This window comes from Pseudopipra pipra, chromosome Z (assembly GCF_036250125.1).
Source record: "Pseudopipra pipra isolate bDixPip1 chromosome Z, bDixPip1.hap1, whole genome shotgun sequence".
Taxonomy (NCBI): Eukaryota; Metazoa; Chordata; class Aves; order Passeriformes; family Pipridae; genus Pseudopipra; species Pseudopipra pipra.
The window spans coordinates 74,240,276-74,260,762 of record NC_087581.1 but is presented as its reverse complement, the minus strand read 5'-3'; the positions used below and the strand labels follow the sequence as shown (position 1 = coordinate 74,260,762).

Below are 20,487 nucleotides of genomic sequence, written 5' to 3'. Positions count from 1 at the left end.
TTAATTTACTTCATTAACTATTATTTTATTTTTATTAATAGGTAATATTTTACTTATTAATTATTTAATTATAATATTTTTATTTAGTTCATTGCATATCACTAGGAGTCTAATTATTTAAACACTAATAATTTAATTATTAGTGTTTATAATTTAATTAAATTAATAAATAACAATTATTGCCTAATGATTTAATAATATATTAATAATATGTTAATAAATTACTATATATATATAAAAATTGTAAAAACACACATACACACATATATACATATATGTATATGCAAACACTGATCATCTACTATTATTTTACTTTAATTCACTCCAGTGGATTTCATAATAAAACAAAAGTTACTCCTTCCTGGTAGGGTGGCTCATAAGAGGCCCTGAGCAACCTGATCTGAAGGTGTCCCCACAGGGAACACCAGCAGAGGAGCTGAACTATGATAATATTTGAAGGTCTCTTCCAACCATCTTATGACTCTTAGGTTAAGTATAAACTCTTATGCAAAGTCCAACTTAAAAAGCTTGTTCACACCTTAAATTATCTACATATATATCCAAAACTTCTCAGCTGAAGCCTAAGTTGCCCGAGACTGTAAAACAATCCTCACTGAACTGCAATGATACAAACCAAAACATATCAAAATTATGTTTAGATAACACCTACCTCCTCTGAATATTAAGTCCATTGAAAGGATTTTCTCTGAGTTCTGTTACTAATGAAAAGATCATCTGTAAAATAGAATAAAAATAAATCAAATAAAATAAATTACACATTCCGCCAATAAGCAGACACTAGTTGCACGGTTCTCTGTGTGACTGATGTACTGTAAAGGTTAATAACCTTCTCTGGTCATCTAGTTTCATTTTTTTAATTATTGATGCCAAACTAAAGCTCTCCAGATCACTGAATACACTATGCTGCAAAATGTTTTTTTTAACCCATTTTATGCCTTACACATTTTAAAGTTAAAAAGACATTCATTTTAGTTCTACTTCCCCAAGAGTAAAGGCAAAACTTTCAGAAGAGCATTACTAATAATTTTTACATGTTTTATCTAATTGAAGTAAAAATATTTTGAAATATTATTCGCATTATTTTTGAATATTAAATTTAAGATTCAGGGCTCGTCTACCATTTTTAAAGCAGTGGGTACAGTCAAAGAAAACATTCAGAAGTTACATTCCAATACACAAAATATTACATAGAATTTTGACTTCACAAGAAAAAATAATGATAGAACAGATTTTTGTTTTGCTATAACACAACAGCAATGGGAATTTTGGTTTTATGAACATCTATTAGAGTGTAATCTAATAAAAAAATATCCAGAGCTCTCCCACTTCCTTTTTTTCCCTTAAAAGGTTGTAAAAGTAACTGAGGTAAGAAAAGATAAACAAAGTTTAGTCCATGTTCCTTATCACAATGACAGTTCCATGTATGTGCTTATAAAGTGGTGATTTATTATTAACAAAATGTCAATTGCACAGAGTACTTACATTTTTAACTAAGTGACCATAATAATCTGCTGACGTGTAGCCTAGAGTTGATATGAACAGATTGGTTTCAGCTTCATTACTTTCCCACTCAGAAGAAGAAAGGAGATGGCACAGCAAACTCTGTGAGAAACCAACATATAATAATAATATTATGATAATATAATTAGAATAATAATATAATAATAATATAATAATAAAATTTTAGCTTGACATTTACTTCTCTACCAATTTCACTACAAAATGCTTTATATAAAATTCAAACCTTTTAAATACATCATACAATAATCAAAACAATCCTTTGATGATAGATTCAGAGACAGATTAACACATTCGATACATTGGTTTTGCAGGCAATGTACAAAGGACTCTGAATTTAGTACTCTGGTTTCCTGCTTTCCCAGTTCTTCAGCACCACACCCCAGCTCTGCTGCCTTTTGTACAGATCTTACACCTCAGTACCTTCCCAACCAAACTCATTTATGAAAACTGTTGTGCCAGGTCTTGAGCAGGTTTTTGCACCCTGGTGTCATAACTGAGCAGAGGCAGTCCTATGTTGCTCGTCAAATTATCTGCCCTGTATTTTTTATAGCTTTCTTTTCTTCTTGTTCTCTACTGGTACATGCTGCTATAACAACAGTTACATTCCCCTTCCAGGGGTTCATTTCAGGGCTCATTAAAGTATAAACTAAATTGGACTTTGCATCTCACTAAATATATAAACCTCTTTGTGACAGAGAGTCAGGATTAGTATACACTGAAAAAAACTTTAATTTAAAAATATATGATTAAAGGAAAGTTCAGATGAAAGCTCTGTGACTTCCATGGTCTTTGGCTGCTTCACTCTATGTATTCTTTTTAAAAGAGAAGCCTGATGAAAGATTTTGAGACCAAAAAAAAAATAAAAATCTCATTAACTCATTTTCTCCTTTCAGAGACCCAAATACTTATGCATGTGTTTGTTGAACATCCCTAAGCAACTACTTCAGAGGTCCTGGAATTGGATATATTCATTCCATGTGCTCAATGTTTGATTAATGTGAGAGAGAAGATACAATCAGCACAAGCACACCAGAGGTCTAAGAAAATTCATTGCTACAAAAATAAGTAACAAGCCTTTGGGACACTTTATTTAACATACTTTAGGACTCTTTTACTACCTAGCAGACTTACATTAAATACCTAAATATGCTTTTCCTACATTGTAAATTTTTTTCTTAAGTGGCCCTCAACAGGAGAAACTGATGTTCTATTGCCATCCAGTGACCTCCCTAAAACTAAAGAGGAAGGAAAACTCTGTGGCAATGCAGAGTTTCAAAGAAGTAATTTACATGCAACTTTTCTATTCATATGGAAAATACATAAAAGGGTGCATTTTCAAAATATACAAGCCTCTAAGTATGTCAAAAGTGAAAGCTAAAATCTATTAAATTCTACAATCTCTAAATAGGCCTTAATCAATTTATGAACGTGAACCTTATATATTTTTGTTGTCCTTTGCAACTATTACTTAAATTTTGTTTTCAGAACACTAATGTCTGAAACATGAAGTGTTCACACAATTAGTTCCTACCAAAAAGGACAGTTTACCAAACAGAATGAGATAAGGGACAAAACTGCAAGTTGAAAACAAAATAAAGGAGGCAATAACCACAACAAACCTGGGATGCCACTTCTGCTAGAGGTAAAGTACAAAGTCTGTTGGATAGCTCAGCAGAAGGCTCACAAAAATCTTGCCCAGTGACAGTAACTATAAAAAACTCTGAAAAGGATTTCACAGGTTGACACGCCAGCTAACGACAGCTAAATGAGGGAGTAGCTTAAAAACCCATATATTCACCTGTAACACCACAAAATACATTATTTAGTGACCCTGTCTGTAACCAAAATTTTCCTAAGGATAGAAGTGATCAAACAGTCTTTATGTGAAGAGTGATTTCCAAACTCCTTTCACCCTAGGTGTGTAACAGTCACCATTAACCATGCAATGGAAAGGCAAGACAAAATTGCTACACATCACCAGTCTGAATATGGGCTCCAACAGTTTTCTGGGTTGTCTTTAGGGTTTTTTTCTGCTTACTTGTGTGGATTTTTTTTTGTTTCTTTTTCCTTTTTTGAGCACTTTACTAGATCCATGCTAGGACTAGGCAGATTTTTTTTTTGGGGAACATACAAAACCTCTGAACAGCCAGAAGGGGGCAAGGGAAACAAAGGCAAGGAGGTACTGGAGTCAAGACGAAAGGAAGCATTAGGTATGCATATAAGACAGATATGTGTTAAAGTGGAAAACATTTAGGATTTGGCTCTAGTGGAAGGGGTAATATAATGGTCAGAAATAAAAAGTTCATTCTTAATAACCTCCGACTAAAGACAATATTTTTTTCATATTATTTTTCCAGCCACTTAGCTAGTCAGCTGGATAAGACAAACTCAATGCTTGTGAGAAACACAATTTTTGAATTAGAACATGGAAAGAAATAAGAAGCAAATCGTTCCAAGAGACAACCTCTAATGAGAAAATCTGACTGAGGACAAAAAAAAAAAAAATCAGGTAGTTATTTTCTTATATTTGTCCATCCTCTTTCATCCTATATATCATTAACTTGATTATCAAAAATGCAGTACAAACCAGGAATAGCTAATTTTTAACTAAATACCAGTCATAACTGTTGGTTTTGACTTTGATTCACAGTTCAAGTTTAAATTCCAGTAATTCTCAGATCTAAGGGGTATCAGTAGTTATTTCACATCATACTGTAGAAATTGGTTAAAACTAGCTTCAAGACCGAGTGTAAAACAATATTCTCTGACATGCATGTTTCTTCCTTCACTTTTAAAATCAACTTTCAGAAAATACTATAGAGAAATCAGAAAGATTTCAGGAGATTTTCTCAACAGGGTGTGTATAGGAAATAATAGAAATATTCAAATCCAGTGATAGGTTCCATTATTACATTATGAACCACCAAAAGCATTTTGGAAAAGGAAAAAAAACCATAACGTTTTAAATAGCCACAGTGTGGATTTCTGAGGTCAGAGAGATCAGTAATTTGACACTAATTACTCTTAAGAGATCATTTCAAGCCCAATACCTACAAGGTATTCAAGTATATACAGTACTAAATTCAATTTAATACATAGAACACTAAATGCACTCCTGTATTGATTATACTAGTAATGAGTCCCACAATACTCCAGCAAAACTAGCAATTGGAGTTCTACATAATCATCATTTTTTTCTGGCAGTAAATCATTTAACACTTACTGTCTAATCCACTAATACCACACTCTACAAGCGAGAAAAATGGGTGAGCCTGCAGTAGAAGTGCAGCATTCAAAATGAAAAATAACAAAGTGTCTGTTATTATTGCATTTCCAGAATCACTTATCTGATTCTGGAAGATGAACAGCAGTCAGCAACACTGTCATATCAGAAGGCATTTCTTTCTTGATTTCCCTTATCACTGAATAAGTAAGAAGGAAACCACCTTGATTCTACTTGTAAGAGAATAAATCCATCCCCGTGGCCTAGGATTAAAGTTCTATGAAAAAATCCCATTCAACCTGAAATTAAATTAATGAATTTTCATAAAGCCTCCACAATGACCAACCTTCTTGAACAGCCTTGCCAGTGGCTTTATTTTATTGATGCAATTTATACTGAGCAATGGTGCAGATAATTCAAAATCCACTGCTGCACAGAGATTTCTGATATCTTTAACAGGCAGATAGTCCTAGGAGCATTAGCATGAAGACATAAACTCACTTCTTTATCAGTGTATACACACTGTTCATATCCATGAGAATTTGTAGTGGAGGCCCGATTTAACATTTACTCCTCTGATCTACAGATCAAGGGTGGCTACGAGGGTGGCCCAAATTCATACATTCAGGGAAGGTGGAGGGAATGAGAATAGAGTTGAAACTAAAGACTTCTGAGAATACAAATGGAGAAAACAAGTCATTTTGTTTCCCTGGTTATCATCTCTCTGTATCTGTCAATAAAGCTCTCCTGCATTAAAGCTCTCCTGCTCTCCTCCTCTGCCAAGGTGACCTGCTGAGTGGATGAGGGAAAGGCTGTGCACGTTGTCTACCTGGACTGTCACAGATTCATTGAGTCATATCCTGAGTTGGATGGGACCCACAAGGACCATCAGGGTTCAAATCCTGGCCCTGCACATGCCTATCCCCAGGAGTCACACCCTGTGCCCCAGAAGGTCATCCAAACCCTCCCTCACCACCCCTGCCAGTGTTCCAAAGGCGTGTGGATGTGGCCCCTGGGAAGAGGTTAAGTGCTGGGTTTGTGGTCGGACTCAATGAGCTCACAGGTCTTCTCCAACCTAAATGACTCTGTGATTCTAAAGAGGACTGAGCAACTCAAACTTTTTGGAATAAGCTAAGCCAACTCTTTTGATCCTCCTCATTCGGTGATGAAGGCTGATTTCCACGTGCTCCAGGGGCTTTGCTGAGTTACTCCATGAAGTTTGTTTCTCAGAGACAACATCACATGGAGCACATGCATCTGTGAAAGACTGGAAATATTCTGGAGCAGAATGTGCCCCTCCACTGATTTAAACAGTCAGCACCAGGCAGACACCAACTCAGCCAGTGTCCACAATTCCAGAAAGAGGAAGGAGGTGCTTTAATCTTCTGATATTGTCCTCACTAAGCAGGGATCCAAGAGCTTTGAAGCCTTTTACTTCTTCTTTCTGCAATAGTTATCTTCCTGCACATGGTGATGGGGAAAAATACAGACACTTGAATCAAAGGCACAATTATTTATGAAATTAGGCATCAACATAGAAATAGAACTTGATTTTTATTATAGGATGACATGAGAAGTTTTATGCTAATAACTGTATTTGTGTAGAAACTGTCCTGGAATTTATGACACAGTTTCAAAGACATTCCAGCGGAGACAGATAAACCAGTTTATTTCTGGAAACTTCTCAACACACTCTTTCCAAAGTATTTATGATTCTGAAAGAAGCAGATGTGAAAATCAACACCTCCACTATATTTTGGACGGAGGAGATGGATGGTTTCACTGGGATGAGCCATTCAAACCTGATAATGATTAAGACTTCCCAGTGATGCTACTGGGCTCTTTTTTGACATCTGGGATGAATCTGTCAAAGCAACAGGTAGAGCAGGATGGGACTGAAGGATCTATCATTTATTCTAAAGAATACTTCTCTCTAGTATATTCTCCTTGAAAACACAGAGTGCTATTATTTTTTGAGAAGAGACCACTAATGACATTTTGCTGAAAATTACGATCTATGTGAATTTGCAGAAGTACAGCACGAATAGCCAACTTGTTCTTAGGTATTCCCTGTACAGCCAGAAGGCCCATTGCTTTCAACACAGGTCTTAGAAGACAAGAAGTCAAATTCTATTTCCAACCTGGCTTTAAAACTATAAAATTATAATCAATTACAACATTAACGTAAATCAGATAATATGATTTCCAGTCATTATTAAAAAATACTATATACTAGGTACTATTTCTTTCTTAAATAGATAGGACTCTAACATCCCACATTATTTTCTAAAGAATTTAAGCAGAGTCCTCAGTAAGCAAGGTACACAATGCTCTGATTTTTTAAAATATAAATTAATTTTTTTGTTTGCTAGCTTTCAGCAGCTCAGTCCAAACCAAATTTCTACAGGTAATTTTTAGTAATATCTTCTTAAAAATCCTACCTGAAGGCTTAAGAGTTTTGTTGTGTCCCATGTCCTCTAGTTTAAATGACTGACAATAAAAGACAAACAGGTCTGGCATCTTTAGAACTTCTTACTATGAAATAAACAGCCAGTTCTGAAGAATTGTAGTGGCTAAGTCTGTAAATGACAGAGCACCATGTTCATTTAGAGACCATTTCAACACCAACTGTTTATGAAATCAATTCTGTGAGTTATATCAGGATGCTGATATAACACAATTCATATAATTTACACACACTTATCCATTCATAACAAAATCTGTAACTTTTAAGTTTGCTTATAAAACCTTCTGCTCACTTGCTCCTTGGTTCCAGGAAAACACAAAGTTTTCCACAAACCAAAATCAAAGTGTAAAAGAATGTAAGGTAGTAAAACATCATACAGATTTAAACATATTCTAGCTTTCGAAGTACTGCTTTACTTTAAACAACTCGGTTTTCTCAATCTCTTATAAAATTCTCAGTGGGGAATTTTAAACTTAGGGAAAATTACATGGTGTATATTTGTTAACAACTTAATTACCATCAATATGTGAGAGTGTACTTCATAAGGTATTAAAGAAAATCTTTAAATACTTACCGTCAAGAACCTAACCAAAATGTCCAATTTCTCCCTTAAAATTAAAACTGCTTAAAACACATTTCAAACAGACAAAATGTTGAACTACTACATATATTTCAATGACTAGCTAGTCAACACAACCTCCCACTTTACCAAACCGAGTCTACTCCAGTAACAACTCAGAGGTTTTGCAAATAGAAATCACTTCAGTTTCAACTCAACATTAAGGAAGTTTGGAATATTCTTGGGTAATTCAGTGATCAGGGCCAAAGTGCCTCAGTACAGGGTTAGGAGAGGTTTGCTTCCTACATTTCTTTCTGACATCTCCTGTCAGGAAGTTTTCTTTTTTCAGCAGAGTTTATGGATACATGCATCTCTGGGATGGTTTTCATTAGCTAAATTCTACACCAGTACACTAAATAAAACTGTTAGCCACAAGTACATTTTTAGGATTTATTGGAGCTTCTCATTTGAATCCTTCTTCCCTTGGAACAACAGTCTGACATCCACCCACATCTAAATGGCCACTGATAATCACGAACGGCTAGTTGTTCATAAACAAATTATTCTGCTAAACACTTCCACAGAGACAAGGAGTTTGCCATTTAAGTATGTGATCAAGTTATAGAAAATCTATAGATAAATGACTAGACTGAATTAATATTACTTTCAACTTAAAAAAAAAAAACAAAACAAACCGAAACAGGAATAATATCATTCTTTCACAAAATTAATGCACAGAGTTCATTGGATTTCACATATTCCCAGAAAGGAAAACATAGATTCTGTGAAGTTCTCCCCACTGTACCTGATGCAATAGTGCACTTTACCCTGTCCTGTCCTTGATGCATGTAAGCAGGCTCACCTTCAGCCAGTGCTTGCAGTAAAACTGCTTTAAGTGCTCTTACAATAGACCGACTTCTTTAACTTTGCTTCAACAACCATAATTACAACTTGTTTGTATTTTTAAGTAAAAAATTAATAATGGCAAAAATACACTAAAGGACCATGAAAACCTATCAGAATAAATTAACTGAAAAAAAATTCAAAAACTTGTTGAGACAAATACGTTTTTCCATTAGACATTGATGTATGCCATGAATTGTATTACTCTTGCTGATACATGTAGCTTAGTGAAAAGACTAGGCTCATATTCTACTTCTGTTTCTTTAAAGGGATGGAAAATGTTACATATGTCCCTACAATTGAAACTAAATCTGATCCTAATTTCCAAATGAAATGTGGGAAGGAAAATTATGGGGAAGGGAGGAGGAGGCTGCATTGTTGTTCCTTCCCCAATTCCAGCTCAGTTACCTTCTGTGAAAGCAGTACAGTAAAAACATGTTGCACTACTACTGCGGCTGAGACCACACAACTTTTGAATGGATGAGTTCCAAAGTCTAAGCTCCATCTGCAAATCACTAACAATACCCTCGGAAATCATCAGAAAGAAGAGCTGTGGGGTTGGCAAGCTTTGAGTCTACTCTTGGCCTCAGACAGGAAAAGCAGTTTCAAATCTCCTTCCTTTTTCTTTCTCCTTTCTCTTTAAGAAACACCCAACTAGAAAGAGCTATTACTCTTTGTATTAAAAAAGGGGAGACTTTTGATGCTGAAATAAAACACACATTTACACTAACTTACAAAAGGAAATTCAATAGCTTTTCCAGAGTCAACCATAAATCTTTTTTTTTTTTTCTTTTTTTTTTTAAGAGATTTAGAATTTAATTTCCTTCTTCCCTTCACAATTTTCAAAAGCCAGAATGCAAGCTTCCCCCTGAATAATTCCTTAAATCCACACAAAACTTATGTGGAAAAGAGGGATGAATAAATTTATGTTTAGAAAGAGTGGATGGATCACAAACTGTTTCACTTTTAGTTCAAATCTGTGAGGTCAATAATTTCTAGAAAAAATATAAACTCAAATTTATGGGTTTTTTTCAATGAATGTATTTGCCCAATGTCAGATGTTTGTAATTCCAACAGGTATTCATTGCAAATACTGAAAGATCACATAACTTTGGATGATATTCCAGAAATTTGCTTTTAATCACTTGGGTTTGGACTTCATATGTATCAAGATGCTAAAAGTTTAAGGGGAGAAAAATGTCCACTGAATATAGCAAAAAAGGCACAAAATACAACTATACTAGTGATACAACAACTGCTGGTCACTAATTATATTAGGTTCAGCAAAAATATCTAATGCCAGTAGAAATTCTTCAAATAGAGACCTCTTTCTGTCTGTCAGTTACAAATCATTATTCTTTACTAGATTCACCTGACACTACTAAAGTGCTCTGGGAAATGTCAGATGGCTAGCAAATTTTGACACTTGCTGTTTAAGCTCAAACAGCCTTGCAGGAAAGCAGAATCCTTAGTTTCTCATTTTTTTCTTTGAGATACTTAGCTTTTGTTTATTTTGGCCCAGAAGTCAAGAATTCTTCATGTTCATGCTAGCTTGGCATTGTTATAGAATTATCTATTTGAAGAAGAGAGGTCTGTTTTCTCCCAGCCCATTCATAATATCATACTATTTTTAACCAGAAGACTATGGTAATACTTGCAAATTTGCAAACATTGCAAGTTCTCTTACATGCTACCAATGTGATTATCTATAGGTGACTAGAGAAGGTCCAAATCAGTTTAGAAAGCTGATTCTCAAAGCAGCTAGTGAGAAGGCTAAGTAACAATTTAGATGCATAATCTTCAATAGGTTAGAAACGACCAAGAACTCCCTCCAGCTGACTTTCCAAAAACTGAAAGAACAGCAACAGGAAAATACTGTCAGTAAACTTCAAGACAACCATCAGAAATCATTTATGTGCTGGGTATGAAAAGCCCCCTTATTGTTAAATGTTCTCTTGCTACATTAAAAAGATCCAGCCCCAATCTCTTGTATGAATAGCTTTAACATCTTTTATCACCCTCCCATCCTTTTGAATATAATTGTTTTAAAACAGAGTCTATTAGAAATCTTGAATATATACTGTCACTGTATCAATTACTCATCTTTGATTCATTCAATTCCCATTTTCACTGCAATATTCCTCCTCACCCAGAAGTGTGAGTTCTAACCACACCTAAGAACCTTGGGGTTTTTTTATCTACTAGAAACAAAACCGATACTAGCAAGTTTAGGAGGCAGATATACAAAATTTTAAGCAAGTAGTGCTGTGAGAAGGAGGTTTCCCAAGGTGTGCACCCAGCATAGTCGCAAACACTTCAACAGGATAAAGGGCCTGGGACCTGGGACACAAAGAAGTTGCACAAAGGACAGAGAGAAGTGCCTGTGTCACCCTTTACTCCCGTGGGACACATTGCAAAGCAAGCAGACTTGGCTCTTAAAACTGAATTTTAACCAATAACTTAAAAGTTGAAAGGTCTCTTATCACATTAAGAGTTCATTAAGTCATTGGTCTTTAATTTAATGATGTCAGATCTTCAACACATGCTTATGTCTGATTTAACAGTCTCTTGTCCTCTGGTTTGATTCAAAAGAAAATTGACTTTGAACCACCTGTTATTTACCCAGTGAAAATTAAGACATTTCTGTCAAGCTCATTTACATACTTAATTCCACATATGCCTAAATACAATGTAAGAACTCATCTATCCAAATATATCCTTTCCTGCCCATACACTTATAAAATAGAATTAAATTATCTGTCCTCAACTGTAGTTGATTTACATACTCCAAAAAAGCCTGTAAATGCTGTGTAACTATTTGCATGACACCAAGTTTACCCACTTAAATCTATTTCATGGAACTGAAGATTTCAGATGAGTTTATGTTAAACATTAAGGAGGTAAAATGAGCTTCCAAAGCAGTAAACTGGCTGCAAGGTTAAAAAACTCTCAAAACTTCCCCTTCATTTTGATTGAAGAAAAAGTGCTGTTCTAATGGCCAGACATACAATAAAGCACTTTACAGAAACAGTAAAACCACACTGAGCATTGAAGGGAAAAAGAAAAAAGGAGAATGAAGCTGTCATGGTTTGAGATCCCCAAAATCTAATTCCCTAGTCTAAGCCCCCTCCCCCATCTCAACCTAGTATAAGATGTGGTTTTTTTCCAGACAAAACACGAGACTCAGAATGGGGGAAAGGGAATATATTACAATGACTACAAATAAATATTATAATACATTATACACACGATCACAACTATCTCTACCATGACATAAGTATTTACAATGGATCAGATCTCTTCTCCCCTCCAAATAAAAGTCCAGGAGGGAAGAAGGACAGATCCCTTCTTCAGAGCAGCAATGTCTCTAAGGCAGCAGTCATCTGTTCTCTTCACAATGCAGCAGCTGATAGCTGGATTTCTTTTCACTACACACAAGGGGGTCTCCAAGCCCCTTGGCCTGTCGTCTCCAAACGAAGGGTCTTCAAGACACAAGGGGGTCTCCTTTCACCCCTCTTGGCTCTCCTTCGACTCCAAGCGAAGGCCTCACCTGTGGACTGCCAGCAGGGACTAAACTCCTTCACCACAGGCATATCACAAAGTGCAGGGGCATCTTCATGACAGTCCCTTCCTCAGGGGATTGACCCCTGAGTCAGAACATCTTGGGCAGCTTTCAGTTGAAAGCCTTTGCCTCAAGAGTTCTACCAGAGCTCCTGTGCTCTGTTTCAGGCTGCCACCTTGGCAGCAGTGGCGAGGGGGGGGAGGGGAAAGGCCAAGGTCACCCCCCTCTGCATTCCTCTCCATCCCAGTCCAGCTTCAGGACGGTTTTGAGCTTCTCAGCTCCTCTCTCTCTCTAGTGCTGCATGTCCAAGACTCCTCTCCTTAATAGGAGTCCATCTCCCTCCTTTCTCGGAGGTCTCAAAGGAGTTTGGGGGGTCTGGTTCAGTTCTTACCCCCAAAACTCTGTAGCTCTGCTGCTGACTCTCTTTTCTCGGCTCTCCTTCCAAGAGTCCTCTCTGCGGTGCTGCATGCCTCTGTTGCTTCGTCTTATCTCTTCTGGCCCTGTGCCACCATTTCTCCGGCCAGTGTTGGTCTGTTGCTACTCCTGCCGCTGCCCACAGTGGAGAGAACATCTCCCGGCATAACTACAGACACTTAGCCCAGTCTAACACTGTTCCAAGTCTCTGCAGTCCCCCCCAGCCAGGGCCGGGGGGGGCAGAGCCCCCCCCAGGGGGCTCTTGCTCTCTGTTCCTTGTGGCTTCAGAACATGGCTACCACTTCTACAACCAAACTACAACTAACCTTCTCTTCCGTTTGCTTGTGTTATGTTCACATTTCGCAGGAGCGCCCATTGGACAAAACTTCAAAACTTCCAGGGGTCACCACCCCCTGGGGTTTTACCATTTTCTTAGTTTCAGGGGGAAAAGCTGGTTCAAACCACTACAGAAGCCAAGAAGAAAAGTTTTTAAATTGAACATTACACAGCACTTAATGTAAGTGCAGAAGTTATTTCTTGCTGCAAAAACCAACAGAACATTTTAACGACAAAAACCCCAACAAAGCACAACAAACTTTTTGAAGAGCATATAGATAGTACATTATATCCTATTTACTTCCAGCAGAACTGATTTGGTAGGTAAGAGCTGCCAGAAGCAAGCAGCCAAAAGGAGTGAAGAGAAGCTCTATTTCCTCAAGATTAAAACCCCTTAAAGGTCTGTGGAATGCTGTTTACTTCAGCTCTGTTTTACAACCCTGCTGCATGGAGAAGGGATTGACTGAAATGTTTGCAGTCTGTGGCCACCCACGCCATGGGAAGCACTCTGATTAAAGAGAATGCAACGTTCCTGGATCTGCCAGCAGGCTGGTCCAGGCTGTAATTATTATACTTGCAGTCTTTTTCAATAATCTATTGCATCTGTTCTGGCAAGTCCCCCTACACTATCCAACAAGAAAACCACTGCACAGGAATCCCAAGTTATTTTTAATGTGCATAAATGATTTGAAAACTCGATACTTTAAATACCTCTCTTTTAAGTTTGTGAAAACATTTTGCATTATAGGATAGCCAGTGACATAGCGAAAGCAGACCTACCACTGAAACACTCACTTTAATCTAACTACCAGAAGATGTAGACTGACACACCACCCTTTCACCCCACATCTTTATAATGAGCTCTGCTGTTGCTTCAGATCTCTAAAGCACAAAACCTATGTGAATTGTGGATTAGACATGTATCTAGAGAGCACTAACATATCAGGATTCCACCTGTCACTTTAAGTGATTACATGTATTGAACACTTCTGAAGACTCTATGGTTTAAATGCATTATAACTTCTCCCTTTCTCTTTAAGAATATTCAATATTTCATAGCAACAGTAACTTTGAAAACAATAAAATAAGCCCTAAACATCAATATAAGTAGCAGTTCTCTTCGCAGAAATTTTATTTCAAGTTCTGATCTCTGCCTTAAGTAGTAAAGAAGTTCAAAACTTATATTCCGTGCTTTCATTTGATTTTGTTTAGTGCTCTATCACACAAAATAAAGCAGCACAACACTACTGCTGGAAGCACAACACATAGCTGTTATTGCGCTCTTCTCTAACAAATTTATGAGGCAGTCTGTGCCATTTCAACAATTTTTCCAAGAGCTGTCTGCAGATACTCCTGTGAAAAGCACAGATTATCTACTGGCTATAACTGTGAAGTATTACACTAACCAGTGTGCCATCACTTAGCAAAAGAGGGAAGGAGGATGTATCATAAGCAAGGCTGAGGAAAAAAAATCAAGAACTGGGTAAAAGCCCATTCATCTCCACCCACCCCAGACCACTCTGGGGAAATGTCTTTAGACCCTCTTTCATATAAACCTTTGATGGGAGGCAAGGGTAAATTTCATATATAATGATTGAGGAAAAATGCCACAAAGACTCATGAAGGACCACGGAAAAATACAGAAAAAATTAACAGGAAAAGTATAAACAAGATACATCCTTTAATCACCATCAGATGTCTTTCATCTGAAGGAACACGCTATGGTCTTTGCAGTGATCAAAGTTCCTGATGATTATTTGTACAGGTTAGAGGAGGAATGACAACTCCTCTTTTCCAAACATACCAAAAAAGCCATAAGATCCCTAAAACCACAAGAGTGAGTCTCAGAAAGTGATTAAGTAACTTTGAACTACTTTGGCCTCCAGGAGACTTAACATTTTCCATTTCTCTCTTGGACACGTGCCCCTGGAACACAGACCTCTCTCTTCCACAACTGCTGGGGAACACCAGATCCCTTGCTCCATGCCTCCCCAGCCCTCTCACACTGACATTCCTCTCTGATTATTTTGTATTTTCCTATGGTAAAACATTGCAGTGATACTATCACAAAGGTAACAAATAGTCTAAAGCAACTAGTTATTTAACTTAGTCCAAATGTTACTAAAATTGTTTTCCCTTTAGAAGGGGGGAATGACAACAAAAAAGTTTCAAATGCTGTATTTGTAATAAAACCACGCTAAAACCTATGACACTGATTCTTTCTACTTTAACTTCCTCAATAATAAATAGCAGGTGAAGTATGTTCATAATTTTAACTCAAATATCTCTGTTCAGCTCTTAATCTCCCTCTTTCAAAACTGTCTAGATAAGAATGAAAAAATGTGTTTCTCAGTATGTCCTCTAGCAATTCAGAAGCCTTTTAATAGACACATTACCCATATATGTCATTAAAATAGTATTCTTATCTCAAAAAGACATCCTTTATTGTAAATCCAACATTATTTTAATACTTTTTGCATCAAATGGTCTTGGGGCCCATTTGCCCCTGTGGAATGACAAATCACAAATGATTTTGGCTCTTCCTAACTTAAAAAGGAGACTAAAGAACAGATATAGAGGTGCACTAAATATTTTGTTCACGTTATCTTAAATTTCTGTTTCCTAGAAAAATGTGAACTTGAAGATTTGCTTTTATAAAGATAAAAGAATACTTCTTTTTAAAAAAAGAAGAGAAAAGCTCTTTACACTATGCTTGAATTATTCTTAACATGTCCTTTCCTATAATTTTCTGAGGTGTTCTTAACCAACTCACAAAGTGTGCATATACATCAAAATAGTAGGTAATGAATTTTATTTGAAAGATGACAAGTATATTGGCCACAAAATCAAATCAAAACTCTTCACCTAAAAAGAGAATATCATAATTCCAAAGTACTACCTTCATAGAATCATAGAATAGTTTGAGTTGGAAGGAAACCTTGAAGATCCAGTTCCAACCCATCTGCCATGGGCAGGGACATCTTCAACTAGACCAGGTTGCTCAGAGTCCCATCCTTGAACACATCCAGGTATGGGGCATCCACGACTTCACATATAAATTAAAGTTGGTAATGTTAGAGAGAGAATGAAGAGATGGAACACTATCTCCTTAAATAACAGTTATTTTACTTGCAGTATATTATTTATATTAAACTAAGCTTACAAGCAACGATAGTAAAAACAAGCAAAAAAATGTTATTTTACAACAGTCACACTCTCCATTAATGTCATTCCTTTTCTTCTAAAGTTCAGAGTTACTTAATCATTTCCTGGGACTCGCTCTTGTGGTTTTAGGCATCTTATGGCTTTTTTGACATGTGCTGGCATGCAGACATTTATTCTATCAGAAGAACATTCAAGGAAAAGGGAATGTTTTGCAAAAAGAGCATGTTGTATCAAAAAGAGCATATCATCTACCTTGTTGTAGATGTGTGACCTTAGAAAGACAGTATATACCCTAATAAATTCAATTCCTACTATAAAGAAGCTGTTAAGGAAGTTAGTAAATGTTTAACAGACAACAGCTCTTCGGGTTGTAAAGAGAAAACCTCCTCTCACTTTTTGTGTACTTACCTGAATGCAAATTCACATGTGGGAGTCACCCACTGTGAAAGGGCTTCAGTGCCAGCAGTGACAGGCTCTGGTGCCGAGTGTGGATGCCAGAGTGGCTCCTGGATGGTCACACAGGGGAGTTTCCTTAACATTTGGTGACAGAGGTGGGACCTTTGGCCATCACCTTCAGAGCTGCCCTTCTCCAAACATCCCAGTGCCACCACTGACAGTTCACCAATTCCTCCAGGAGCTGAGGAAACTTCCCAGGGGTTTGTCTGTCTGTGCCCAAGGCCAGTGGGACAGTGCCTGTGAACAAGGATTCTAAGGAGCTGGGTCCTTCTGGCTTCACTTGGGAACTGCAAACAAGGCTTTTGGTCCTGAGCTCCACTGCACCCACGCCACCCCTAAGTCAGCCCTCAAGTTTGTAAGACTGGGGTTTCCTCAGTCTTTTTTACAAACTGTTTCACAAATTCTAATATTTTCACTTCCCTTATGCAGTCTCTACCTCATCTCATTTTTATGTTTTACTTACACAATACATGTGCACATGGCTTTTGCATACAAGTCTGAAGTAACAGTTCACCGAGATCACACTGGCTGAATTAAAATAAAATTGTTTTAAAACACCAATTAACAATGTCTTCTCAATTTTCTGGGTTTTAATACCATTGCATTGGACAAAATGGCACATCTGACTCTTTTGTACATATATTGGCATGGGGTCTTGGCATTTAACATGTTTGATCTGCAGTTTTCTAATAGTTGCTAGTATATGTAATTGATAAACCCTCCAGAATAAAATGCCCTTCAGATACCTGTTTCACTCTGCTCCTGAGATCTAGTCTAAAAGTGTGCACATGCACCAGGCATCAAGAGGGGTGGATTAGGAGAGCAAACAGAACTGTACAGTCACTGCCACTGTTACATATTCAAACTTCCTTGTACAACACGGGGGCCTGAGAACTACCCAGAAGTTATGATGGCACAAAGGCTTCTGATCCTCTATTGCTTAAATAAACAATGGGAAAACTGTCAGTTTACCTGTTGTTACACTTACATTCACTGAGGTGTGCTAACCTGTTTATTTAACTTCACACATTAAAAATAAAAATGTTAGAAGAATTTTAAACATCAGATTGAGAAACAGTATTGTCTATGTCTTCCTCTTGAATCTGGAAACATTTTTAAACTAGCTTTTCCAATTCAGAAAACTAATACACTTATTATTCCGTGACTCACAAGTCAAATAAAACATTCAGGTTTGTTGGATGCAACTTTGATGGTTTTTCAACTTAAAAATTAGATTAAAATCTGCATTTCCCATTCTGTCCACAGGATATGAGCCTATGTGTCATGTAAAATTGGATTAAAATTTTCATGAATGTTGAGAACATTAATAATTGCATAGCATAACAATAAAATTTCTAAAAATACATTAAGTTCCAGTACTTCAAGGCTCTAACCAATCAAAAATTTTAAGGACCATCTAAAACCTCTCCAAACATAAACAAAGCAATATCATAAAAGGGATCACTCGTGTGTAATTATCCAGAATCTCCTGTATGTTCACAAAAGCCTCTAGAACAGCCAACCATTAGCAGCAGGAAATATGGCAGACTGCTCTTGTTTGTTTCCATTTTTATGAGACATATTTATTTAACGATTGCTCTTAGTTTTAACTAAGAAAGGAAAACTTCTATAACACAGAACAGCTGAAGATAAAAGTAGAATGCACAACAGCTAATTCCCAATTTTTCTTTTTACCAGCTCCAGAGAATGGCCTGTCCATGCTTACTCTGTAACAGCATTCTTTATACTCATTAATTTGGTTGCAGAAATCAAGTTCAACTCGGTCCTTCCCTACAGAGTGCACTCATCTTGATTTGTCATCCTCATGACACCTCATCACACCTAAAGGACAGGAACCAGAGGGACCTGGACAAGCTCAAGAAGTGGTTCATGAGGTTCACCAAGACCAAATGCAAGGTGCTACTCCTGGGTCAGGGCAACCCCAGTATCAATCCAGGCTGGGGATGATTAGATCGAGAGCAGCCCTGCCTAGAAGGACTTGGGGGTGCTGGTGGATGAGGGGCTGGACACAACCAGCAATGTGCTCCTGCCCCAGAAAGCCCCTTGGATCCTGGGCTGCACCAAGAGCAGGGTGGGCAGCAGGGTGAGGGAGGGATTCTGCCCCTCTGCTCTGGTGAGACCCCACCTACAGGGCTGCATCCAGCTTTGAGTCCTCGGCACAGGACAGCACAGCAAGGACACCAACCTCTGGGAACAAGTCCAGAGGAGAGCCACCAAGTTGATCAGAGGGATGGAGCACCTCTTGTACAAGGAAAGGTTAAGAGAATTGGGATTTATCAGCCTTTAAAAGAGAAGGCTTTGGGGTGACCTCACTGCAGCCTGAAGAGAGCCTACAAGAAAGACAGAGGGATTATTTATGAGAGCATGTAGTGATGCAACAGGAGGGAATGGGTTCAAACTACAAGAGAGCAGACTTAGATTAGATATTAGAAAAAAAATCTTTTCTGTGAGGATGGTGAAGCAAAAGAACAGGTTGCCCAGAGAAGCTGGGAAGTGTTCAAGGCCAGGCATGGTAGAGCTCTGAGCAACCTGGTCTAGTGAAAGGTTTCCCTGCCCACGGCAGGGTCCTTTCTGACCCAGGTCATTCTGTGACTCTGTGACAAATTTAACAAATTACAGCCTACCACATAGCACAGCCTTTTTAACAAAACGCATCCCGATGGAACCTGGAAAAGGCCGCAGTGTTACTGCCATCAGTTTGATTCCTGCTCTGGAGGCAGAGGGTGGGAGCGGTGCAGGATCCTGCGGACACGGCGATCCCCATCCCGCAGGGCAGCGATCCCGCAGGGCAGCGACCGCCACCTCCCGTCCCCGGGCGGCACCGGCACCGCTCCCACCGCCCACCGTGCCCATGCACGGAGAAAGGCTGGCTCCTAACAAAGCACCGGGCACAAAACAATGCATCATTTGTTGTACCCGACATCGTAGGGAGAATCTCGTGCCTACAGCAAATAAACTCGCGAAACTAGCAGCAGTGAAAATGGTGACAGAATAAATTAAAGCATCGGAGCAGCAAAACAAGTAATACAGGAGACATACTACAAACATTCGGAATAGACAGATTACTTTGTCCTTAAAAAAGCCAAAGCATGATGATAGATAAATGGGTTATCATGAAACCATGTCATAAGGAAAAAACAAAGAACAGGAAATACAAAAAAACCTGTTCAGAATACTACTTGTAATTTTCTAACAGTTAGAGAGGAAGAAGGCTGGAGGAAAGGAATAATTGTTTCTTTTTGCTTTTTTCTAAATCTATTTGCATGATGAGTTTTTCATTCTAAGCACTTCAGAACCAAGGCTTACTTAACTGTTCTCATATACTTTTTGATGTAACAGATCCTGAGACACAAAGCCCCTAAGAATTAAAAAACCCATAAATATGAAGAATTAGTCATTATCAAAACAAGGGAAAACACAGGTAGAATTCTTCCAAATTACTAGAACAACTATGGGCAAGAAAAGGTAAAACTCAGTTCAACTGAATGCACTGTGCATACAGTATAGAAGACAGTGAAATTAATTTTCCTATCAGTGAGGATTCTGAACTGTTGCCAAAAATTTCAGGAATCTTAAAACAGAATTCTCACTAGTGTGAGCATCATTAGACAACTAAGAATGAAAAGAAAACAGTGCCACACAACATGGACAGAAGGGAAACTGGCTTCTAATCTCAAGACTACTATTAAAAAAAAAAGTTCATCTTTCCTTAGAGGAATATATATTAGAATGCTGTGAAATGGAAAACTGTGTATATATTAATATAAAACGAATATATGGGTACCTGTATGTAATATGAAGAATGCCACATACTGGTAAGTAAGAATATACACCACTGT

At 37.6% G+C, this 20,487-nt stretch overlaps 1 protein-coding gene across 6 annotated transcripts in view; it reads right to left on the bottom strand.

Moving 5' to 3' along the window:
* Positions 1–20,487, bottom strand: part of FANCC (FA complementation group C) — a 63,880-nt gene that overhangs the window by 22,491 nt on the left and 20,902 nt on the right. For all 6 annotated transcript variants that reach the window (XM_064641357.1, XM_064641356.1, XM_064641359.1 and 3 more), the window contains 2 exons: positions 1,504–1,623; positions 671–735 (listed from right to left, as the gene is read on the bottom strand). In XM_064641357.1, coding sequence (XP_064497427.1) covers positions 671–735; positions 1,504–1,623 — 185 coding nt within the window. The remainder of the gene's footprint in view (positions 1–670; positions 736–1,503; positions 1,624–20,487) is intronic.